The sequence below is a fragment of the Lissotriton helveticus genome, chromosome 2_1 (assembly GCF_964261635.1).
Source record: "Lissotriton helveticus chromosome 2_1, aLisHel1.1, whole genome shotgun sequence".
NCBI lineage: Eukaryota > Metazoa > Chordata > Amphibia > Caudata > Salamandridae > Lissotriton > Lissotriton helveticus.
Window position 1 is genome coordinate 1,135,608,027 of NC_136059.1, and position 23,299 is coordinate 1,135,631,325.

Consider the following 23,299-nt stretch of genomic DNA (forward strand, 5'->3'; position numbering starts at 1 on the left):
AGTATGGTATAATATTTAATCAATATTCAGTTGGAGGACACTTTGCTAAAGCCTCTTACTGATGTTCACATATTCAAATAAAAGAAAACAGCATGGAAACTACTAAGGAAAGTGAATGATCGGTTTCGCTAAACAAGAAACGTGTGACTTGCTTAGATAGCTTACATGTGCCTTTCATGTTCATGGTTAGCCAAACAGTTTGCCTCACACTGTGCAGTGCTAATGTGGTGTGATTTGAAACCAAGTTAATTAGATCAAAAAAAGAACTGATGGAAAGTAACCCCAAGTTAGCCAGAGTGGAGTTTTTTCAATTTATCATTGGTACTGAATTTGCATATGAAATACATGCAAGCCGGGTTCGGTTGTAATGTACCTGTTTTCTCACCATTTTGAAATTTGGCGTTTTAACCGATCATATTAGTCAGGATTTCCGTAGTACAGTCTGAGCTAAAGAATTGCATAGGTTTTGAAGTTTCTATAAACACATTATTGTATTTTGACAGGAATTTTTAGTTTGTGCTTATTTTTGGTATTTCTGCTTTTAAGTGTATGAGGTGAAAGTTATCATGCTTAACTGCTGAACCTTCAGTTTAAAAATCTGGTAAACTCACTAAAAAAAGGAGACACTGACATTTATAATTAACATGATTGCCCCTGCCTTTGACAAACCTGCCTTTTGGCTTCAACTTAAACAAGTATCACAAATCCCACCAAAAGCAAGATTAATGCTAGGAGGAGATTCAACCTAACCACTGGTAGAATCTCTAACTAAGCCTTCGGGCCAAACCAATCTCAAACACATTCTAAAGCTATGCAATACATACACTTGAGGATATTCGAAGACTTACTAACCCAAACGTTAAGGACTATACTTTCTATTCACATAAACAACACACTTTTTCAAGAATAAACTATATATTGGTAGATAAATCCCACTTGAGCAATGACTCAGACGCAACTATAGAACCAATACTAATTTCTTATCATGCATGTATCACAGTCAAATATATTTAACTCACATACCAGTTAAAAACAAAATATGGAGAATTAATGAACAACTCAACAAGAACAAGACTTTCAAAGCAAATACTGAAGAATACCTAGAATATAACTCTCCTTTAGCCATAAAACCAAATCTTACGGGAGGCCCTTAAAGCCACAATAGGAGGCTCAATGATCAGCCTCATGGAAAAGAAGAATAAGGAAGCCAAACTAAAAATGCTAGAAAAAGATATTAGAAAATAAGAAGATCTATCCCTAAATATCCAACAGGACAAACATAAGGTGGCCCAACTGGAAACACTAAAATATGAACATAAACTATGCCAGATAAAGCTCACCATGTTATGACAAGATGTAAATGACTAAACTTTTGTGGATGTGACAGATCAGGAAGACTTCTTACCACATACCTAAAATATAGTAAACCACAACCAATAATTGTATCCATCAAAAAGCAAAGATGGTTTCCTGGTTCTCAGTACCAGTTCGTCGAGAAAGAAAATTTTGTAGGGCAGTTGCACCTAAAGAGCTGGAGCTCACACATGAGAATAGATGATATGATTGCAAAGAGAAAGAGTCTTCAGAGTCAAAAGATGCAACTGTGAATCGGCTCACAGGAAGGATACACGAGAAAAGCCGGGATCAAATTAAGGTCCCAGTGTGGCATTAGAAAGAGTTTGGGAGGAAACGTGTCAAACCTAACCTGTAATAAAATGCATCACCAAAGGTGACTTAAAAACAATTTAAACATAGATGGCTGATCTAGTGTGACAAATAAACCTTCACAGTGTGCTTGCCGAGATAAACCAATCAATTAAACAGAGTTTGGCTTGTAACAGGCCTGTGTTGCGAGTTCCACACTAGGCCATGAAAAAAGCCACAGCTCAATCTCCAAAAATGGAGGTCTAGATTGCAAAGGTTCGGGTGCAGAACAATGCTCATCTGCTGCGACAAAATATCCTTCCAACGCAATTGCCTGATCAAAGAACAGTTCCTGATGCCCACAAGTTATGGGTACCATACTCTCCTGGCGAAATCCGGAGCCTCCAAAATGGCTTAGGCTCGGTCGTTCCTATCTTCAGAACTCAGGACAGGAGAGACAGAGGCAGAAACACGTACAGGACTCCTGTGCTCTACTCCAACAGGATTCTCCAAGACAAAGCATTTTTGGAAACTCGAACAGCAGATGTTTTTATACTGCACAATCTCAGCCTTGACAAAAAGATTAAAGGAGAGCTTCCTCTCCTGTTGGGAGATGCCATGTGACACCTCTAGATGTAACTGCCATTCATGATCCACTAGGCTTCGCCTGCTGATTTTGTCCGCCCTGGGGCTTAGGTATTCTGTGAGGAGGTTCCCGATCAGAGAGATGACCCTAACACTCCAGCCACCTCTCGAGGTGCAGCACCTCTTGGCACAGGACCCAGGACCTTAATCTGTCCTGTATCTTGCAACACCACTTGGTAGTGGTGTCTGTGAGAAACTGCATCAACCTTCCCCTGATGGATGGCAGTAAGGCCATCAATACCAGGTGTATGGCCTGCAGTTCCAATAGATTTATGTGAAACCAGGTATTTGCCAGCAATTATAGTCCTCTGATCTCCACCTCTCCTAAATAGCTTCCCCAGCCAGGCAGGGATGCTTCAGTCAACTCTGTCTGCTCTGAATGGGGAAAGTAGAGAGGTATGCCACTTGTCAGCTGCAGTGTAGCAGCCACTACTGCAGATCTTGTGAAGTCTCCCTCAACATCGTCAGGCTGCATTTATGCTGGGCCCGCTAAGACTTCAGATCCCACTACAGTGGTCAGTTGGGAACCAGAGGTGAGTTCTAGAAGCATGCATAGCGTGGGGAACGGATCGGCTAGAGGTCACTCGAGAGGAGGGAGGGGAATCAGTCCTGCTTGGCCTTCTTGTTTTTTTTTTATTTTGACTTCAACTTACCAGACAACCTCGATCGCAAAGAGGATATGCTATGGGAATAGCATTGAAAGCAGGAAAGGGTCCATAACATTGACTAGGAGCAGGATTTACACATGTGTTGATGCTCAGTAGCATACAGCTTCACTTCACGGTACCGTATTGTCTTTTGGTTCATGAAGACGCAATGTTCGTAAGACTTGGGGTAATGCCCAAAGCCAAACACACATGACCCTGTAGTTTTAGTTGGGGACATTATTTCCTTGTACACCGGATTTCAATTTATTGAAGAAAGAAATTGTCAATTTGATGAAGAACGGGGAGCCGAGCTCCAGATCAGCACTCAAAGGCGTAGAAAGTAAGGAACGGATGTCAGTGCTCAGGGGTGGCACTTATATGCGGCCCCAGGCTGTCACTTTCAGGGTAGAACAAAGTCACCATGGACCAGACAGTGCCACCTACCGGCGTGCAGGAGCACTGTGGCAAAAGCTTTGGAACCAGTCTGGGATCTAAGATATTCTAAAGGTGAGGAGTCTGTGGTTAGAAATATTCGTCAGAATTTAACATTCAAGAGTAGCGAGGCTAGGAATGACTATGGAGGATCATCCATATTGCTGTGGTTTAGTGAAAGCGGGTTCTCTATGGGGAAAACTCTTCTTCTGGGTGTGCAGAAAACAAAGTTTCAAAAATCAAACACTCTTGTGCCAAGTATATATGTAAACTTAAGTGGCCACATGTAACCCTTGCAAATGTCAAAGTGCATTTACCTTGGAGAAACTAGGTATTCACAAAGATATTGCCAAAATATATAGCAGTACTCCTAGAAAACTCAGAATTACAAGAAAGACAGAAATGTACTCCAAATATAGACAGAAGCCTAAGAGAATACGTTTCTGATTTTTTTGTTTCTTAGAATAAGATCCTGGATTTCGATAAGACACTGGCTGCACTAGTGATCTGAGACATTTCATCTGGTTGTCACTAGTATCCTTTCTAAAATATTATTCAGCTGTAGAGGTTAACAATGTATTTATTAAGAAGCTATGACATCAGATAAAATACTCAATTAAAACTGAAATATAGTGACATAAGTACCTTTGATAAATACATCAAAAATATTAGAAATTGAGGAGGAGCTACGACACCGACCAAGATGGCCGTATAGTCTCCCGGCTCCGCTGACCTCCGTCCTACGCTCGCTTATCCTGTCGAATATCCTGATCTCCTGCCCCGGATTCGTGTGGGTGTGCTAGTCGGCACCCCGATGGTGTGACCACGGAATTTTTCTGATGTTCTGGGGTGAAGTAACATCGAAAATGTTTTGAGGCCTAACCCTGACTGGAAGCCGGGGACTCTATTGCTGGTCTACCCGGGTCCAAAGTGAATAACAACGGACTGAGGAGAGTGGTTGGGTCCGGTCCTTGAAACTTTTGAAAATTTCTCTGGACTACTTTGCAACCATCTGCTGCCTGGTGCTGTACCTGAGGTGAGGTGGCAGGTGGCGTGCGGAGCTGCGTCCCGGGGGGCCCTGGCCCGGAGGCCCGGCACTAGCACCGCTGGTGCCCCGGGGTGGGGGTCCCGCCGCGCGTTGCTGCGTGCTGCTGGCCCGTCCCTCACGGCTTGTTTCTGCTCCGGCGTAACCTGCCCCGGAGAAGGCGCCTCTCCGCGGGGATCGTTATGTCTGCGGACGTATGGCACTTGGCGAACGGACCCAATGTGGCCCTTCCTTGCGGATGGTAATGGCGGAACTTGCGGCGCTTCACGCGACGGTGAGGGCCCGGGTCAATCATTTACTGTCGGCAGCAGATGGGATCATAGGACCGGGAGCAAGCCCTGACTTGATTTTTGAGACTTGGCAGCCGACCTGTCTCCGGTTGGGCGCCCTAGTGGCGCGTTTGGACCCGGTGCTGGAAGCTGTGCCTGCCCCCGAAGAAATGGAACTCATCGTGTGTGCTGAGATTGGTGACTCTCTTACGTTCTCGGAAACATCGGTCCTATAGTTGTCGGAACATTTCACTGCTTCCCTCATCCTGGATACTGTTGGCCCACACTATACTCTGTATCGGAACCTGTCGCACCCCCTCCCTAATCGGTCTCCCAACATGGCGGATGTAACGATGCTTGGCTTCGGAGACGGGGAGGGACATCGTTTGTGCAAGTCGTGTGCGTTGGGATCTGCTATTCCTCTCCCGTTTGCTGGCCCAAGCTCCGGCTGCTTCTGTGTGACTTTTGACTTTCCGGGGATGGGGCTTTACTTATCCGAGGGACTCGGCAACTTTGATAGACGGGGCCAAGGCTGAGATGGTGGGTTGAATTGTTTACGATGGATCTATTGGTAACGGGATTGCTTCATTAACAGACGGATTCCGGGGCGGGGGGTTTGTGGTTTCCCCCGGAGTATTTTTCTATGGTGGATAATTTTATTCGTGCTGGCTTAGGGGGGCCCCCTTTTGTTAGGGCGGGGGGAGAGACCGGGAGCGCGTAGACTATCGCCCTCCTCCACTTCCCCGTTGGGTGGGGTTTCCTTTCTTTCTCCTTTTTCTCTGTTTCTTCTATATTTCGGGTTTGGTTCTCGGGCGACAGGCACACTGTTGGGGGGGGGGGCGTAGTCATCTGCAGGGGTGCAGGGTGGGGGGTTGGGGGAGGGGATTTTTCGTTTTTATTTTTGTTTCTATGGCCTTTTTTCTCTTCTCTTCTCTTATTTTTCTTTGTCTTTTTCTTTTTCTGGGTCAGTGCAGTGGGTTTCCTTTGGTATCAATCACTGCTTTTTCATCCGTGCCTCCATTTTCGTGGTGTTCTCTGGGCCTTAGGGCAGGTGACTAGCAGGCGCGAATTGACCGTAATATTCCCTCACATCCTGAACCGCCTGTTCCAACGCCATTGATTTCATTGATTACTGTTTACTGTTGACACGTTTACTATTCGGCCTGCCGTTTTTCGCTGCTGGGAAATTGTTCGGCACCTGATCCTTCCATCCTATACTATAAAATGAAAACCTTTTACATCCTGTTTTTCTAATTGTGCTGTTCAGTGACCAAGAGTACGCTAGCATGGTGATTCTGCTCCCCGAGGTGCTGCATGTGATTAAAAATTGCTCTCTGTTAATCTAACTGCTTAGCGGCCAGCCCCGGGGGGTTGTAGGCCCATATTTGTATTTGGTTGCAACATCAATAAAGGTTTTCCAAAAAAAAAAAAAAATATTAGAAATTTCAAAACTCAATAATTGTATATACCTACCGTATTCAAAATAGATGGCTTCATAGCACATTTTGAAGTAAACACAATGTGAGTCATATCACATTATATTTGAATAAGCAACTATGTGTTATGTTTTTTAAGATTCCCCAATATAGGCCTGGGTAGTCACCTAACCTTTCACCTACATTTTCCCTGCCATTCTGCTACATAAGGTTTTTTGGTATTGACTTTAACCTATTTAAGGTGCTGCATAAATGTTGTGTGGTTTTCCCAGAAAAACTAGCCTCATGTCTTAGGCATGAGGATTCCCAGAATCACAGCAGGATTACCATCTTCCGCATGATAACTATGTAAAAGGGTCATCCCATCACCTTTGAAAAAGAAAAAAAAAGGGTCATCCTTGGCCGACATGACACAGCAAGGTAGGACCCCTTGAGGGTACCTTTTGGGTATATATTCACCATATCTTTGCTGAGGCAGGCAGAGAAAAAGGTCTTCCTTGCTGACACACTGACGCGAGACGCTGAGGTTCCTGCATGCAGACACTCCAGCACGCAATGGTAGAACATCCCTCGCGGGGTGTCCATCTCGAGACCAAGACGGGGTCCTTCATTCTCTCACACCAGGAAATGGGGTTGGCTTCAACCTAGGGGGGAGTCTTGGCTCTACACCTACATACATGCTAGGTACACCTAGGTACATCTAGCCAGGGTTGCATCGTAGCCATACGCATTATTATTATCATGTGTTTATATACCTGCCTATGTTAATTGTTTTAGCACTATGGTAGAAATCTGCTATCCATTTACTCTGTTGGTGCTTACAATCTATATAAATAAAAAAAAAATGTATGCCTGTCTGTCTGTTTATCCTTTATGCATTACTACACCATTCATCCGATCGCCATTAAACTTTGGGAAGTTGTTGAGTACACTCCCGCGAAGGTTTCTGGCATACATTTTTTTAAATATCGCCCCCCCCAGGGCCCTCATAATCTTTCGAATACTGATGTACGCACCAGACGGAAAAACAACAAATCGTGTATCCACAAGCACTCGAATACATAAATAGAATTAAAACACCATTCATCCGATCGACATGAAACTTTGGGAAGTTGTTGAGTACACTCCCGTGAAGGTTTCGGTCATAATTTTTAAAAATATCGGCCCCCCAGGGCCCTCATAATCTTTCGAATACTGATGCACGCACAAGACTGAAAAACAAAAAATCGTGTATCCACAAGCACTCGCATAAATAAATAGAATTAAAACGACACTTTGAAATGTTTTCCATATTAAAATGAATACGTTTCAATAAAAATGACAATGTAAATTGAATGTTATTATAACGAGTTTCCTTGAATTTCCTTTCTTCGGAGATCGCAGCAACGCGCGACGGGTAAGCTAGTCATTTATATCTATTTAATACTAGAATGACACTGGTTCAATAAATGCTTATTGAAAACGTCCCTGATTATTCTGTGTGTGTTTCGTTGAGACAAAGTAAGCATGAGTAACTGAGCGAAACATACTGTACTGCAGTCGCCTCTCGCAATTCTTGCGAGTGGGGGGGCGGGTGGTGCTTGCCGCAGGGGTTACAAGGGGGGTGGCTAAAAATTAAAATAAAACTCCCTCCCCTCCTGTAAGCCAATCACAACACTACAATGGCAGCATTGTGATTGGTGTGGAGTCCTGGACAGCGCCCAGCAGGGCACCTGTAGGGAGGCCATTTTCTCTATGTGGGCTGCATGCAGCCTACATAGAGAAAATGTAGAGTGCGCATGACTGCTTTGGTGTGCCCCAGAGGGCCGACCAAACAGTCAGGGTACTCAGTGGTGCAAGCCACTCCTTCCCAACCCGCCCAACCGCCTGCCCCCAACCAGGCATACCCCTCCCTTCTGATTTCTCGCAGCACGAGAAGCAGAAAATAAAATGGTATTTAAAATACCATTTTACTTTCTGCTTCTCGCACTGTGAGAAAGCAGTGGGCCGGCGCTCCTCCGCCCCTAATGGAGGAGCCGTCCCTGCTGTACTGTTTCCACGACCCCTGATGGGACAGGGTTTTCATTAAGATAGTTGACAGGAACTATTCTCCCCTTGGTAAGAGGAGTTTACAGTGGCAGAGTGAGCTAGCTGATATACAGGCGAACATACCCGGACACCAATCCCTCAGTCTATGTTGTCTAAACGTGCAGATCCTATATAGGTTTATAGGAACTACATAACATATGCAAACTAAGCAAATGAAAATAATAAGCAGAACTGCTCTAAAAGATTCAACTCTTACCCTCTAATCCCGTACCCTCATAAAGCAATTTCATAAATGTAACAGCAACACACACAAACTACTCATGAAATAAAAATGTTAATTTTCGTATATATGTGACTACTTCAATGTTGCTTTCACACCTTTGAGATATCTGAATACATTGATTCAGGATGAAGATGGCAGATGTTCTGTATGAACATGTAGAGGGGAGTAGCAATGGAAGTGGCTCTCATTTCTGGAGCAAGTACAGAATAATGAGGAAAATTCATCATCGGATTTGGTTTAACCAGAATATCCCTACAATAGGAGGAATTTCACAGGAGATTCTTCTCCAGATTGAACACTTCCAATAGAAACTGGAGGACTTTCTCATCACCATCAAACTCTAAATCAGGACCTACATTTAAGAAATAGAATAGTTCAGATCATGTGGCTGGGCAGTGTGCTGAACTTACTTGGTACTGCCTTCTTCAAGTTCTTTCACCTGCTGCTTTAACACTCTATAGTTGGTCTGTATTAGGTAAAGCCTTTCTTTCCGCTTTTCATGGGCTCTTCTTAGCTCAGCATTCTCTTGAGACTGCAAAACAAAACATGTTTTCAACGTTAAAAGCAAATGTCCCTTGTCACAGCTATAAAGTACAGACAACAGCAAATACATTATTTAGTGTGAATCTAAACAGTTTTATATGTAGGATTCGTACTGTTTCATAAACCTGTACATTTTACTGACATCTTTCAAGCTACAGGTGAAAATCTATTGTAAACTATATAAATCAAAAAGGTTTCAAAATTTTAAGTGCTAGATAAGTTAGCATACTGTCGTTATTGCAGTTCTGTCCCCCAACAGTGAGTGCAGAACATTGCAAGTGGGAAAAAAGGTCAGAATTGAACAAAAACACAATTTTCTATTACATGGATTTTTTTACGGCAAGATACAATATGAAAAAACAAGAATGCAATCGGCAAGCCATCGTTATAATCATCTTGAAGATACTTGCTTTCATAAGCATAATTTAATGTGGACTTTTTGTTTGGTCTTTTTCATATTTAATGACACATCTACGACAAACAGACATTATGCTGCACATATCAAACGAGAAAGGTAAACCACACCTAAAAACGTGTATTTTTGTAGTTAAAGTGATTAGAATACATTCATTTGTATTCATATCATATCACAATTTAAACAGCCATGGAAACATTGGTGAAGCCACTATAACGATAAAGCCATTCAATGAATTTTAGTCATGCTAAGAAAAAATTGATGTACATTAGACTTGGTGTGCTTTTGTCCCGGGTTATGCCCATGGATCATCTAGCATAGTGTTTCCCAAACTGTGGGTGGGCCACATACCGAATTTTGGTGGATCTGGAAAGTCCAAACAATAAATAAAGATACCTTTAAATTCTGCATTTGACACATTTTCTGGTACTTCAAACACAGAACAAATGTCAGGCTATGTCTTCTGACAAATTGCTACTTATTCTTTTTACATGGAGATTGATATTTACTTTACTTTCTCCAACTGCAAAATGAAAGCAGATTTTAAAGTAAATTATGTGACAATCTTGCTGGAGCACAGTGAGTGCGAAAGGAAAAGCTGTTGATTTTCGCAACACACAACTAATTGTAAATACCTGTTAATCAACTGTTTGCTTTCAGCAGTTGGGGAAGCAACAATTAAGGACATTGTAATGCTGTAGCGTGATGGAAACAACAATTTCAATAGGAACAAAACAAATCAAGATACTTTACTTGACAATGCACAAATTATAAATATACACAGAACCCTGATTTTCACATATTATTTGTGTGCTACATAGTTTTAGAAGTAAAATTGTACGTCTGTGCAAAATTAGTAGACATTTTCTGTCTGAAATGACAATGCACTACCACATGATGCTTCAATTACATTCTAAAATAGCCCCTCCTCATGTTGATTAAAGGTAGGTTGGTCATGAAAGTTAGTCATCGAAAAAGTAGGTTATGGTTCTAAAAGGTTTGAGAACCACTGGAAACTAAGTGATCAAGTAAATTGATAGAGAAGTTAATCTCTCTCATTTCCATTGCTTAGACTCTGTTGGAGATATATATATATATATATATATATATATATATATATATATATATATATATCAATTCAGTTGCAGAGTACCCTTTCGTACAAAAGCCACAGGAAGACTGTAAGTTCTCACTTCTAGTTTAATGGCAGCATGCACACGCGGGACCTCGCAGCAGTCCCTTTCAATTATCTTCTTACTCATACGCCTGACGCGTTTCAGGAAGAGGTTTCCTTTCTTCAGAGGCAGAGTTTCAGGGCATTAATGACAGCGTTTTCATGGCACTCGCGATATTTGTCAAACACCTGTCCATGTGGGCGTGGCCACAACTATGGCCTTCTGGGTGTTGTAGTGCCATTGTTTTCTTTCCCCAGTGGGTGCGGTCACAATGTCCTTTATTAAATAGTCTTTATCCCAAGTGGGTAGAAATAGGATTCGCTGCAGCCCCTCGTTCCGCTTTGCTGCTGTCATAAAGTGAAGGCGAGCAACCCCCTGCGTAGGGTGCCAGCCTGCTTCCTTCTCCGTGTTCAGATCCCTTGGTGAGATTTGAGGAGATCCGCTTTAGGCAGTGGGCTTCCGTACTCGACCGAGGCCAGCCGATAAACATCAATTCAGTTGCAGAGTACCCTTTCGTACAAAAGCCACAGGAAGACTGTAAGTTCTCACTTCTAGTTTAATGGCAGCATGCACACGCGGGACCTCGCAGCAGTCCCTTTCAATTATCTTCTTACTCATACGCCTGACGCGTTTCAGGAAGAGGTTTCCTTTCTTCAGAGGCAGAGTTTCAGGGCATTAATGACAGCGTTTTCATGGCACTCGCGATATTTGTCAAACACCTGTCCATGTGGGCGTGGCCACAACTATGGCCTTCTGGGTGTTGTAGTGCCATTGTTTTCTTTCCCCAGTGGGTGCGGTCACAATGTCCTTTATTAAATAGTCTTTATCCCAAGTGGGTATAAAATATTGAGCGGCAGGCCCGGCCGCGGAAGAGCCCCGCCGTATGCACCACGGACCTGACGACGCCACATGGCTGTTTTCGTCAATAAGAGGAAGTAGACGTGCTATTGATGGCCCAAGAGAGCAGCTCATCGCGAGTGAGACCTGACATCAACCTACTGGGGATTTTAATTTTTTAATACAAGTGAATGAGGACAACTCACTGGAGTAATACTGCTGCGCAACTACAGGTACCAGAAGGCTGCACAAGTCGTCACGCCCACTGGGGCAGGTACATTAACTGAGATTTGAATGCGCAGGTTGTTCCGCCTCACTTCGTGAAATGCCTATGAAGAAGGGAGAGATTCCCGAAACGCGTCGGCTGTACGAACTGATGAAAGACTCCCGCCCATGATGCTGTTGCCTTCAATAATTGAATAAAGATTCACGACACTATCTACTTGTGCTGGCTCTTCTTTGGGGGTAACTCTTTCTTGACTTGATATTGAGCGGCTGGCCCGGCCGCGGAAGAGCCCCGCCGTATGCACCACGGACCTGACGACGCCACATGGCTGTTTTCGTCAATAAGAGGAAGTAGACGTGCTATTGATGGCCCAAGAGAGCAGCTCATCGCGAGTGAGACCTGACATCAACCCACTGGGGATTTTAATTTTTTAATACAAGTGAATGAGGACAACTCACTGGAGTAATACTGCTGCGCAACTACAGGTACCAGAAGGCTGCACAAGTCGTCACGCCCACTGGGGCAGGTACATTAACTGAGATTTGAATGCGCAGGTTGTTCCGCCTCACTTCGTGAAATGCCTATGAAGAAGGGAGAGATTCCCGAAACGCGTCGGCTGTACGAACTGATGAAAGACTCCCGCCCATGATGCTGTTGCCTTCAATAATTGAATAAAGATTCACGACACTATCTACTTGTGCTGGCTCTTCCTTGGGGGTAACTCTTTCTTGACTTGATATTGAGCGGCTGGCCCGGCCGCGGAAGAGCCCCGCCGTATGCACCACGGACCTGACGACGCCACATGGCTGTTTTCGTCAATAAGAGGAAGTAGACGTGCTATTGATGGCCCAAGAGAGCAGCTCATCGCGAGTGAGACCTGACATCAACCCACTGGGGATTTTAATTTTTTAATACAAGTGAATGAGGACAACTCACTGGAGTAATACTGCTGCGCAACTACAGGTACCAGAAGGCTGCACAAGTCGTCACGCCCACTGGGGCAGGTACATTAACTGAGATTTGAATGCGCAGGTTGTTCCGCCTCACTTCGTGAAATGCCTATGAAGAAGGGAGAGATTCCCGAAACGCGTCGGCTGTACGAACTGATGAAAGACTCCCGCCCATGATGCTGTTGCCTTCAATAATTGAATAAAGATTCACGACACTATCTACTTGTGCTGGCTCTTCCTTGGGGGTAACTCTTTCTTGACTTGATATTGAGCGGCTGGCCCGGCCGCGGAAGAGCCCCGCCGTATGCACCACGGACCTGACGACGCCACATGGCTGTTTTCGTCAATAAGAGGAAGTAGACGTGCTATTGATGGCCCAAGAGAGCAGCTCATCGCGAGTGAGACCTGACATCAACCCACTGGGGATTTTAATTTTTTAAATACAAGTGAATGAGGACAACTCACTGGAGTAATACTGCTGCGCAACTACAGGTACCAGAAGGCTGCACAAGTCGTCACGCCCACTGGGGCAGGTACATTAACTGAGATTTGAATGCACAGGTTGTTCCGCCTCACTTCGTGAAATGCCTATGAAGAAGGGAGAGATTCCCGAAACGCGTCGGCTGTACGAACTGATGAAAGACTCCCGCCCATGATGCTGTTGCCTTCAATAATTGAATAAAGATTCACAACACTATCTACTTGTGCTGGCTCTTCCTTGGGGGTAACTCTTTCTTGACTTGATATTGAGCGGCTGGCCCGGCCGCGGAAGAGCCCCGCCGTATGCACCACGGACCTGACGACGCCACATGGCTGTTTTCGTCAATAAGAGGAAGTAGACATGCTATTGATGGCCCAAGAGAGCAGCTCATCACGAGTGAGACCTGACATCAACCCACTAGGGATTTTAATTTTTTAATACAAGTGAATGAGGACAACTCACTGGAGTAATACTGCTGCGCAACTACAGGTACCAGAAGGCTGCACAAGTCGTCACGACCACTGGGGCAGGTACATTAACTGAGATTTGAATGCGCAGGTTGTTCCGCCTCACTTCGTGAAATGCCTATGAAGAAGGGAGAGATTCCCGAAACGCGTCGGCTGTACGAACTGATGAAAGACTCCCGCCCATGATGCTGTTGCCTTCAATAATTGAATAAAGATTCACGACACTATCTACTTGTGCTGGCTCTTCCTTGGGGGTAACTCTTTCTTGACTTGATATTGAGCGGCTGGCCCGGCCGCGGAAGAGCCCCGCCGTATGCACCACGGACCTGACGACGCCACATGGCTGTTTTCGTCAATAAGAGGAAGTAGACGTGCTATTGATGGCCCAAGAGAGCAGCTCATCGCGAGTGAGACCTGACATCAACCCACTGGGGATTTTAATTTTTTAATACAAGTGAATGAGGACAACTCACTGGAGTAATACTGCTGCGCAACTACAGGTACCAGAAGGCTGCACAAGTCGTCACGCCCACTGGGGCAGGTACATTAACTGAGATTTGAATGCGCAGGTTGTTCCGCCTCACTTCGTGAAATGCCTATGAAGAAGGGAGAGATTCCCGAAACGCGTCGGCTGTACGAACTGATGAAAGACTCCCGCCCATGATGCTGTTGCCTTCAATAATTGAATAAAGATTCACGACACTATCTACTTGTGCTGGCTCTTCCTTGGGGGTAACTCTTTCTTGACTTGATATATATATATATATATATATATTCACTGAAAAAAACAAAGGTTAAAGTAATGTTATAGTAAGTGAATTTCTCAGTGACAACATTAACGTTTTGAACTAAAAAAACATAGAAATTCAGCAGTTATAGTTAGTAGCACTAACTCTAACTTGCACCCCTGCCATGCACTGCTTAGGACCTCACATATGACATCACTCCTAACACCCATCTATATCATTATTTTAACCTTTGTTTTTTCCAGTAAATAACAAAAAAAAAAAATGTAAGTAATGTTTTTAAGTGAATCTATTGTAGAATAACTGAATAATACATCTTATGTGTGGACATCATTCTGAAAGAGAATTGGAATCATATTGTAACTTAACAGAAAAGGGTGAACACTTTGCAAAATGTTTCTAAAAATTATGCTTTAGTATAAAACAGAGCCATACAACAATATTTGTGTTGAGATTGTCTATCTCCTCAATTCTTCTGACTCTTATAATGGGACATTTTCTGAGCAAGTTCATTAATATTGTCATAGTATACTTTTCAAAAGCCTTTGTATGTGTTTTTACAGTAAGATGCAATTGTAATCCAGAAAGTGAGTAATCAGTTTGAATACTGTATAATATTGAGTTTCATTATATAAATCTATTTTTTAAGTGTGTGATTACTTACTAGAGTACTACATTTGTTTAGAGCTCTCTTTCACATGTTCAGTTATTATTTAATATTAATATGTAATATAGGTAATTAAATATGGTTGTAATATTCATTTCTTAAAACCATTTTTTTTAAAAGTGTGATGAGTCTCGCAAGAGTCAAACAAACAATCCCCTGCGTGGATTCCAAGGAGGATGTGCTTCCTGGTCGGCTCTCGCGTCCCTCTTGTTAGATCGTACATTTGGGATTAAGTTAAGAACAGTGTTTTCCTGTAATTTTGAACAAAGTCACAGATTACAGAGATTGATTTTGGTAGTCAAATTGATTCTGATTTGCTTCATTGAAAATATATAAAGCAATAACATTTTTACGATCTTGCAAAAGTGGGTCGCAGAAGTCAAACACATAATCCCCTGCGTGGACTCCAAGTGGAGTGTACTTTATGATTGGCTTTCACGATCCACCTGCAAGATCGTTCATTTGGAATTAGGTCAAGAACAGTGGTTTCTTGCAATTCTGAACAAATGAATACATTAGAGATGTTGATTAGCTTGGAAAAATTGATTACGAATTCTTCCATGAAATATATAAAGCAATAATATTTTTTACGATCTTGCGAGAGACTCACGGGCACCTCGCAAGAGGTCCGGGAGAGTAACCACACCTTAAGGAAGGATTGTGATTGGTTCATATGGATGTCTTTTTTGAGAAGAAGATTCCACCCTTTTTGCTTTCTTCCACTATTGGATAGTTATGAGAGTAGACATATTTGGCTTGCTCTCCTATCCTATTTCCCTCTGAACAGAAAGATGTCTTCAGCTGATTCAGATGAATAGCCATGGGCTTCCGCACCACCTAAGCCACCCAAGGAATCCCTGGTGTGGCGATTCTTCAAAATGAGGGCAGCTGCCAAGAAGGTGTCTGTGAAGTACGTGGCCTGTAAACTTTGCAGCACAGAGTTCAGCCGGGGGAGCAGAAATAAACAATATAGTATGAGCACTACAGGGATATGGAGACAAATGAGGTCTATGCATCCACAAAGGCATGCATGGGTGGAGTTGGCTAGTGCTGCGTAGGTAGAAAACTATACAGAGGCTTCAAAATCCTTTGCACCAGGACATACTGTGTCTCCACAGTTTCTAACTGCACAGATGGACAATAACCTTTTTTTCCAAAAAGAAAGCGCTATTTTGCTGTGTATGCAAGCAGAGCATTTTTTCATCTGAGACTACAGGTCTGCCCAAGGGCCAAGGACAAGCTTGCCCAAGAGCACAAGTGCCCTGCTAGGCAGTAATTTGTTTAAAAAAAAAAGTTACTTTTTTCTCTTTTTTGTTTTTAAAGAGATGCTGTTTATGTTTAACACCTCATATTTTTATGTTTTGTCCCACCCCTTAAAAAAATATTAAAATACGAATGAAATATTTAAAATGTTTGAAAACACAACAATTGATTTATATTTGTTCAAAACTTTACAAAAACTTCTCTTTTCAGAGCTACCTTATAGTTTCATGATCTATGTTGTTTTTACTGTTTCACTTTTTTCCCTATTCCGAAGCTCTCACGAGAGCCAGGCAGCCGACCCATCTTATGCAATCCGAGGGGGTAGTGCCTCCTGGTTTGCTCTTGCGACATCATACTTTTTGTAATGGACTTTGCATTTATACTGAATATATCCTGCTGTAGTTTGTATAACTTATATGCAGGAGAATAGTAACGGTGTTTATAAAAAAAATTCAATACATTATATAGTTGTGAAGAAAAATAAACCACTTAGATTTTTGAAAAAAAAAACCACTTGTTTTATCTGCATGAAATGAACACTGGTACATATCACATTGATACTCATTAATTTACTTTAAGTTAATTTATATTATTAGTAGAAAAAGTTCAATCACTACTTTTTTTACGATTTAGCAAAATCGTAAACCTTTTTTTTTTTATAGAATTTATACTTCCCTTTATTACAGTGCTTATGCCTTGTAGTACCCATTAGTAGGGGTGGGGAGAAAGCAGACTCTCAAATGAGACCTTTTCACAGTATAACAACAGTGCACAGTAGGGTGTAAGGAGACAGTGAGGCATTGCATGAAGGTAACTAATGTGTAGAGTAGTTTGTAGAGATACAGTGCCTCTCCACTCACAACGTTTCTCCAGATTCAGTAGTATGCATAGTATGGTGAGGAAGGTACACACTTCACATGTACAAGCATACTATTCCATAGTAAGCATAACAAGTACTGGCCTCTCTATTGAGACCTCTCCCCAGGAAAATAACCATATATATTAGGGTGCTGGAATGGATTTCACTGTCCAGATATAGCTTTCCCCAGGATGACAGGCAAACTGCAGTAGTGTGCAGGGAAATATTCTCATCTCCACTAACACCCATCCCCAATACACCATGGATGTGCAGTAAGGTGTTGGCAAGGAGTAATAAATAACTTATCTATATCACTGCGAACTGAGTCATATTGACTACTCTTAAACTGACTTGAATTGGAGCATATTGACAACTCCTGAATACGCGTTATAAAAACAGGATCTAGGCTCCAAACGCCGTTCTGATCTGATTAGGCACCACCTGATTCAATTGCCTTTCGTTTGGAACCTTACGTGGTTTACTCATCATATTATCTGCCCTGACGAAGTTCCTTTGATAGGGACGAACGCGTTGGCTGTTGTTCCAATTTTATAAGAAGAAGAATAAAAGAATACTGATAAAAGTTACTTCTGGATGTTTTTTGGATGCATACCTTGTGCTGCCTCCACGCTTCTTGAAAATATTTAAACGTTGAAGGACATTTTGGGAGATAAAAAAGTTTTTAGATGATACATGAAATTCGTACTTTATAAAAACAGTTAATTACCGAAAAAGATTTTACAGATTCAATTTGTGTCTAAAAATACATTTTAAAAATTTAATTACATACTTCGATGTCCATTCCTCCTCTAAATACTGCAGGTACAACAATGCAGGGCGGCATCTTCTGATACCCATAAGTCTTAACAAGGGGATCAACCAGATCTTTCTGTGCCCATCATAAAATTTGCAGAAAAAGAAGGTATGAATGGTTGCCTGCCTCGAAATCTCATAGCACGGGCAGAGTGGTAATACTGAGTCCCAATTATTTCTCGTTGGGAAGGCAACCAAACGGTGAAAGAGATTTAGCCTGAACCTGGTCAGGAGGAATCTCTCAAAAATGGTGACATCATAAGTCAAGTATGGCTGAATTAAAAAAGTGGTTTGAACCGCCAAAGAATGTTGAACTGAGGTTTTAGTAGCTTCTTTGGTGATTCGTAATTCCTCTAAATAAGACAATGACCTCAATTTTAATGCCTTCCTCGATATTTCCCGGATGGAACAGGGTACTGCGTAATGGCTTTCTAGTCCCAAATCGTTCAAGAAGTTTTTTTATGTAAGACAACCATCCAATTTTATATGAAAAATCCAGGGACATGCAGTCTGCAATTATTTGTTGGGTCAACACATTTTTTTCAATATCCAAATACGATGCCAGAGGAGGAGGGGTTGGATTTTGGCTAGATCTAAAAGGTACGATATCCCCAATTCCATGTGGCATGAGAGAGTAGATACACTCTTTGGTACTGCCAATAAAAATCTCAAGAACGCATTCTGAGCCACCTGCAGAGCACTAATATTTGCATACCCCCATACCCCAGCCCCGTAGAGGGCCACTGCCTGGCATTTGGCACTATAGATCTTGAGTAATTCCACCGGTGGCCTCTTGCCCAACTTTTGGGAAAAATTTACGAGTGCTGCAATGGCTCTCATAAGATGGAGTTTTCTGGCTTCAATCGCGGGTTTCCAGCTCAAATTTTGATCAATGATAATACCCAAGTATGGGTATTTATCTGTGGTTGCAAGTTTCTCCTTGTTGAGGTAGATGTCTTTTACAACTTTTCTTCCCGGTCCTGCGACATAGAGCGGTCTTCCGCATAGAGCAGAGCGGGAATCGGGCGGTTTTTTATTTGTGGGAAATCCTGGCCCCCCTTCAGCATGGCCACCTCTAAGCCATTAGTATAAAGAAAGGGGGCCAGGACACACCCTTGCCGAACTCCTCGCTCTACTCTAAACGATCTTGTCAATTCTCCCTTCACCCCAAACCTCACCCTCGCAGAGGCATTGGAGTATAGTTCCCTCAGGAAATCCACCAAAGTTGAGTCAACCCCCATTGATATTAGTACAGACCAGAGTTTAGCATGGGAGACGCAATCAAAGGCTGCGGACAGATCGACATAGACCATGTACAATCTGCCCGGCTTTGCTCGTACATATTTGCCCAATAGCAAAGTTAAATTCAGGGCTTGTTCAGTTGTTCCAAGTCCCTCCCGGAACCCAAATTGGATATCCGAGAGGACCCTGCCGTCGTCCGCCCACTGTTGCAAACGCTCGAGGATGACTCTACCTGCCACTTTACCCAGGGAATCCAAGAGCGAGATTGGACGATAGCATGAAACCTCCTGGCGGTCACCTTTCTTGAAGAAAGGGACCATGATTGATCTTGTCCAGGAGTCCAGTAATCCCACCTCCATTACCTCCTTAAATACCCTAGTCAACATTGAGGCCCAAAGATCCAAGTTAGATTTAAATATATCTATGGGCAACCCCATCCGGGCCAGGTGCCTTGCCATTTTTGCTTGCTGTTAGAGCATGGAGTCCCTCGTTGATGGTAACTTTTAGTGCAATTGGGTAACTTACTTCGGGAAGACTGCTCCTGAGACCTAGACATTCTCCACTGTCTGCCTGGCTTTTCTCAAAAATATTTGTGTAGTGGGCCACCCAAGCTGATTCATCAATAGCTACATCTAGAGTCGGGAGGTTTTCGAGATCAGCTAGGAAGGGACATTTAATTACTTTCCAAAATACTGCACTGTTCTTATTCGTGCAGCTTTCGTGTAGCTGATCCCATAAGGCCTGTTTTAGTTCAGCTTTCCGCTCTTTTAACGCAGTATTATAATCCCTCCTCAGACTAGCTATTTCCTGTGCCACTCTATTCGTATTTTGTAATGCTATTTTTAGTTTAGAATGGGCTGCCGTGCATCTATGGTTAAACCACCCTACTTTCTTTGGTTGTCTGTTTTTTATCTTGGCCGTAAGTGAATTGCTGATAGTTTGTATAATTACCTTAAAGTTGCTTAAAACTCCCTCAGATGAAACTAGCGGGTCTAAGCATTTCACTATTGAAGGGTAAGCTGTTTTTATGATTTTTTCAGTGATAGCAGGGGGCTCTACCTTCTCCCATTTTATGGAGAATCCATTTATCCTGTCTAAGTGCAGAGTGTTTTGAGTTAAGGCACTCGCTATAGTTTGTATGGTGTAATTGTGGAGTAGACGGAATTGTAGAGAAAGGGCGCAGTGATCGCTTAGCGTATTAATTAATGTAGCGAAACTGATAACACGATTGGCTAACGTTTTTGATATTAAAATATAGTCGATCGTGGTCTCGCTCCCCCTCCCAAGAAATGTTGGATCCAGATGGTCAGCTTTTTTGTTTAGTTTGTTAGCAATTACAAGATTCAAATCGGAGAGGGTTTCATTCATATAATTTCCACTGATCGTATGAGCGAAATGGGCTATAGGTTCTTCGCTTTCATCCAATATCCCACATAGGTTGCTGTGCTGGCAAGGATGTTGGTTGAAATCGCCCCCCCAAATAATGGATGCCTCTGCGCTACCACCCGAGCCCCTCGTCAAAGAAGACAGTTTGTGACGCACTCTGTACAGAACCTTCAACAACTCTCCCTCTGAAAGGTTATTGTAGAAGTTTACCAGGAGGACAGTGTCCTTTCTATCGAAGCCAAGACTAAGTAGCTGGTAATTTACTTCCAATTCTACAAGCGTTATCTTTACCCCCCCTATAGTATTTGCTATATATATCGTTAGACCGCCTTTCGCCCTACCAGCAGCAACAGCTAATGCAGGAGAGAAGTAGGTCTTGTACCCTACCAGGTGGATTTCATTCATAGACCAGGTCTCCTGAAGGCAGATTATATTGTGATCCTGAAGGAAATAAAGTGCAGTCCTGTCTAATACCTTAGGGCGAAGACCGGCTATATTCCAGGAGAGGAACTTTATCGGGGGATGTTCAGTATGTGTCGTGTTAGCCCGAGGTATGATCAATTGAGCTGTGTGTGAACTATTAGTCATCCCAGGTTCCTGCGGGTTCTGGGGGGGAGTAAGTGGAAAGAGGGGCACTCAAACACAATTGCTTTGTTGCCCGTTATCTCTCTGCCTCTCCCGGTTTCCTTGAATTTAAGCTCAAGTGTTGAGGTGTCATCTTGCATTCGATTGAGTTGGTTTCCTGCCATACTAACTACCGGGAATTCCGGAGTTGGGGGATGTTCCTGATTTGAAGTACCCCTGATGACCTGGGCTTGGAGTCAATCGACTCCTTCTAACCCAGAGAGCATCGAGAAATGATTAAAGGTAGGGACATTAAAGCCAAAATGTTCTATACTAGGGCGGTGGGGGGCCCGGGGTCTCAAAGGAAGTGTCAACAGGGACTGTGGATAAAAATAGCATAAATCATGTGTAGTGATTTCTTCCCTACCACCCATAGTATACCAATCAGCAATGTGTCTTACTGCTCTGGGATCCTTAAAGTTAATGATGACAATGTCCCCCTTTTTATCTTTTGGGCGATTCCCTAACCAGTCCAGACGCCTAACATTTAGGATTTCTCTGCTAATATGCGGCGGTAGAGGTCTATTTTTTCCTAGCCAATTTATCACCTTATTTTTTAACTGTTGATGGTTCTCTGTATTTCTCTCCGATTTAGCCGGGACCCCGGCCAAGTCCACGACATAAGGTGCAGCCTCGGGAGGTAAATTTACTCTTCATCGCTTATTCGAGAGAAGGGGCCCAGTGGGAGCTAATTGCAAAGTTCCCTGATTCTTGGCCTGGCCTCCAGTTCTTCCCCCCTTATTAGCAGTGGGACTTTTGGCTGTAACCGAAATATTCTGCGAGAGTGAGGGTGATGGATCTTTGTTCGGTGGTTTGGGAACTGGTTTCTGCCCTGAAGTAGTCTTATGGCACGTATCTACAGGTCTAGGTAGGGCTAGATCAGTAAGCAACTCTGTATGCTTTGCCAGCTCCTTTTCTATGGACCCTAGCTGTGTACCCATTCTTTTAACTCTCTCTATCAGTGGCAAAATGAACGATTTGAACAGCTGTTTCATGTTTGCCATTAATTCATTTGCAGAAAAGGAGGGTGAAAGATGCTGGTCAACCACATTCCTTGGTGCAATTGAATATGCTTTCTCGGCTGGGCTTTGAGAAGTATTTGATGTTTTAACGTTTTTGCTTGTGCCGCCCTTACTGTCTCTCCCGCGCTTTCTCTTTTTCGAAGCGGGACCTCGATCTTTATTTCTGATGCTCGTGCTTTCTATTAGCGGAGATCTATTAGTGATTAACCTATTGGTGGTTACAGTCAATTCTACCTCAGAGGAAAAATCTAATGATGTTTCAACAATTGTATCACTTTTAATTACGCTAGGATGAAGTGTTTGCGATTGTTGAGTATCTTGCGACTGTGCGGGATCCCCCATACCTTGACTACCATGAGGTAGGTCGTTTTCTACTACTTGTCTCGGTAGGGTGACTGCAAAAGTAATGGTACCCAATGATGACCGCTTCTAGTTCATAATTTCCATGGAGAGGCGTTTTTTTGCCAAGACTATTTCCTTCTCTAGTACTGAAGCGGCCCTAGTGATAAACCCATCTAAGGTCCCCCTAACTGATCCCCCTACCAAAGAGGACCTTCCTGTACTACTACGAGAACACACATTCGTTTGGCGCAGTATATAACAGGACAGATGGCTAGGGAGGAAGTTTATAAAATACACCAGCTGATTACCGATAGCAATGTTCTTACTTCAGGTGTCCAAGGGCGACCGTTAGAGGGGTTGCCCAGCCCAGCCTAGGACAGCCACAGACGGCCCGCCCTTTGCCCGGGCTTCGCCCGGCGGACGCCCGCGCGCGTCCCGCGTGCGCGACTGAAGAGGAGATTAAATAGGGGGAGGTGGAGGCGGGAAGAGGACCAGCTGCGGCAGATCAAGAGCCGCACATCACGTTGGTCTTCGCAGTCCCGCAGACAGCCTGTAGATCGGTCTCCGGCTCCAAGATTCGGCAAAGTTCTGGGGTAGTCCAGCAATCACCAGTAACACCAGTGCTCCCTCTGAGTTACCAACACGAGCGGCTCCCGCGAAGCGGGGGCCGCGAGAAGTTGTGTCCTGACTGCAAAAGATCCTGGTAAGTCCAGCAATCCCCGGTATCACCAACGCTCCCTCTGAATTTCCACACGAGCGGCTCCCGCAGAGCGGGGGCCACGAGAAGCTTTATCCTGGAGGGAGGTGGGGCG

General features: G+C 43.4%; 1 protein-coding gene across 1 annotated transcript in view; it reads right to left on the bottom strand.

Moving 5' to 3' along the window:
* The window catches only part of CNTLN (centlein), a 1,434,305-nt gene that overhangs the window by 709,695 nt on the left and 701,311 nt on the right, over nt 1-23,299 (bottom strand). Inside the window, exon 12 of the mRNA XM_078675976.1 lies at nt 8,840-8,961. Coding sequence (XP_078532102.1) covers nt 8,840-8,961 — 122 coding nt within the window. The remainder of the gene's footprint in view (nt 1-8,839; nt 8,962-23,299) is intronic.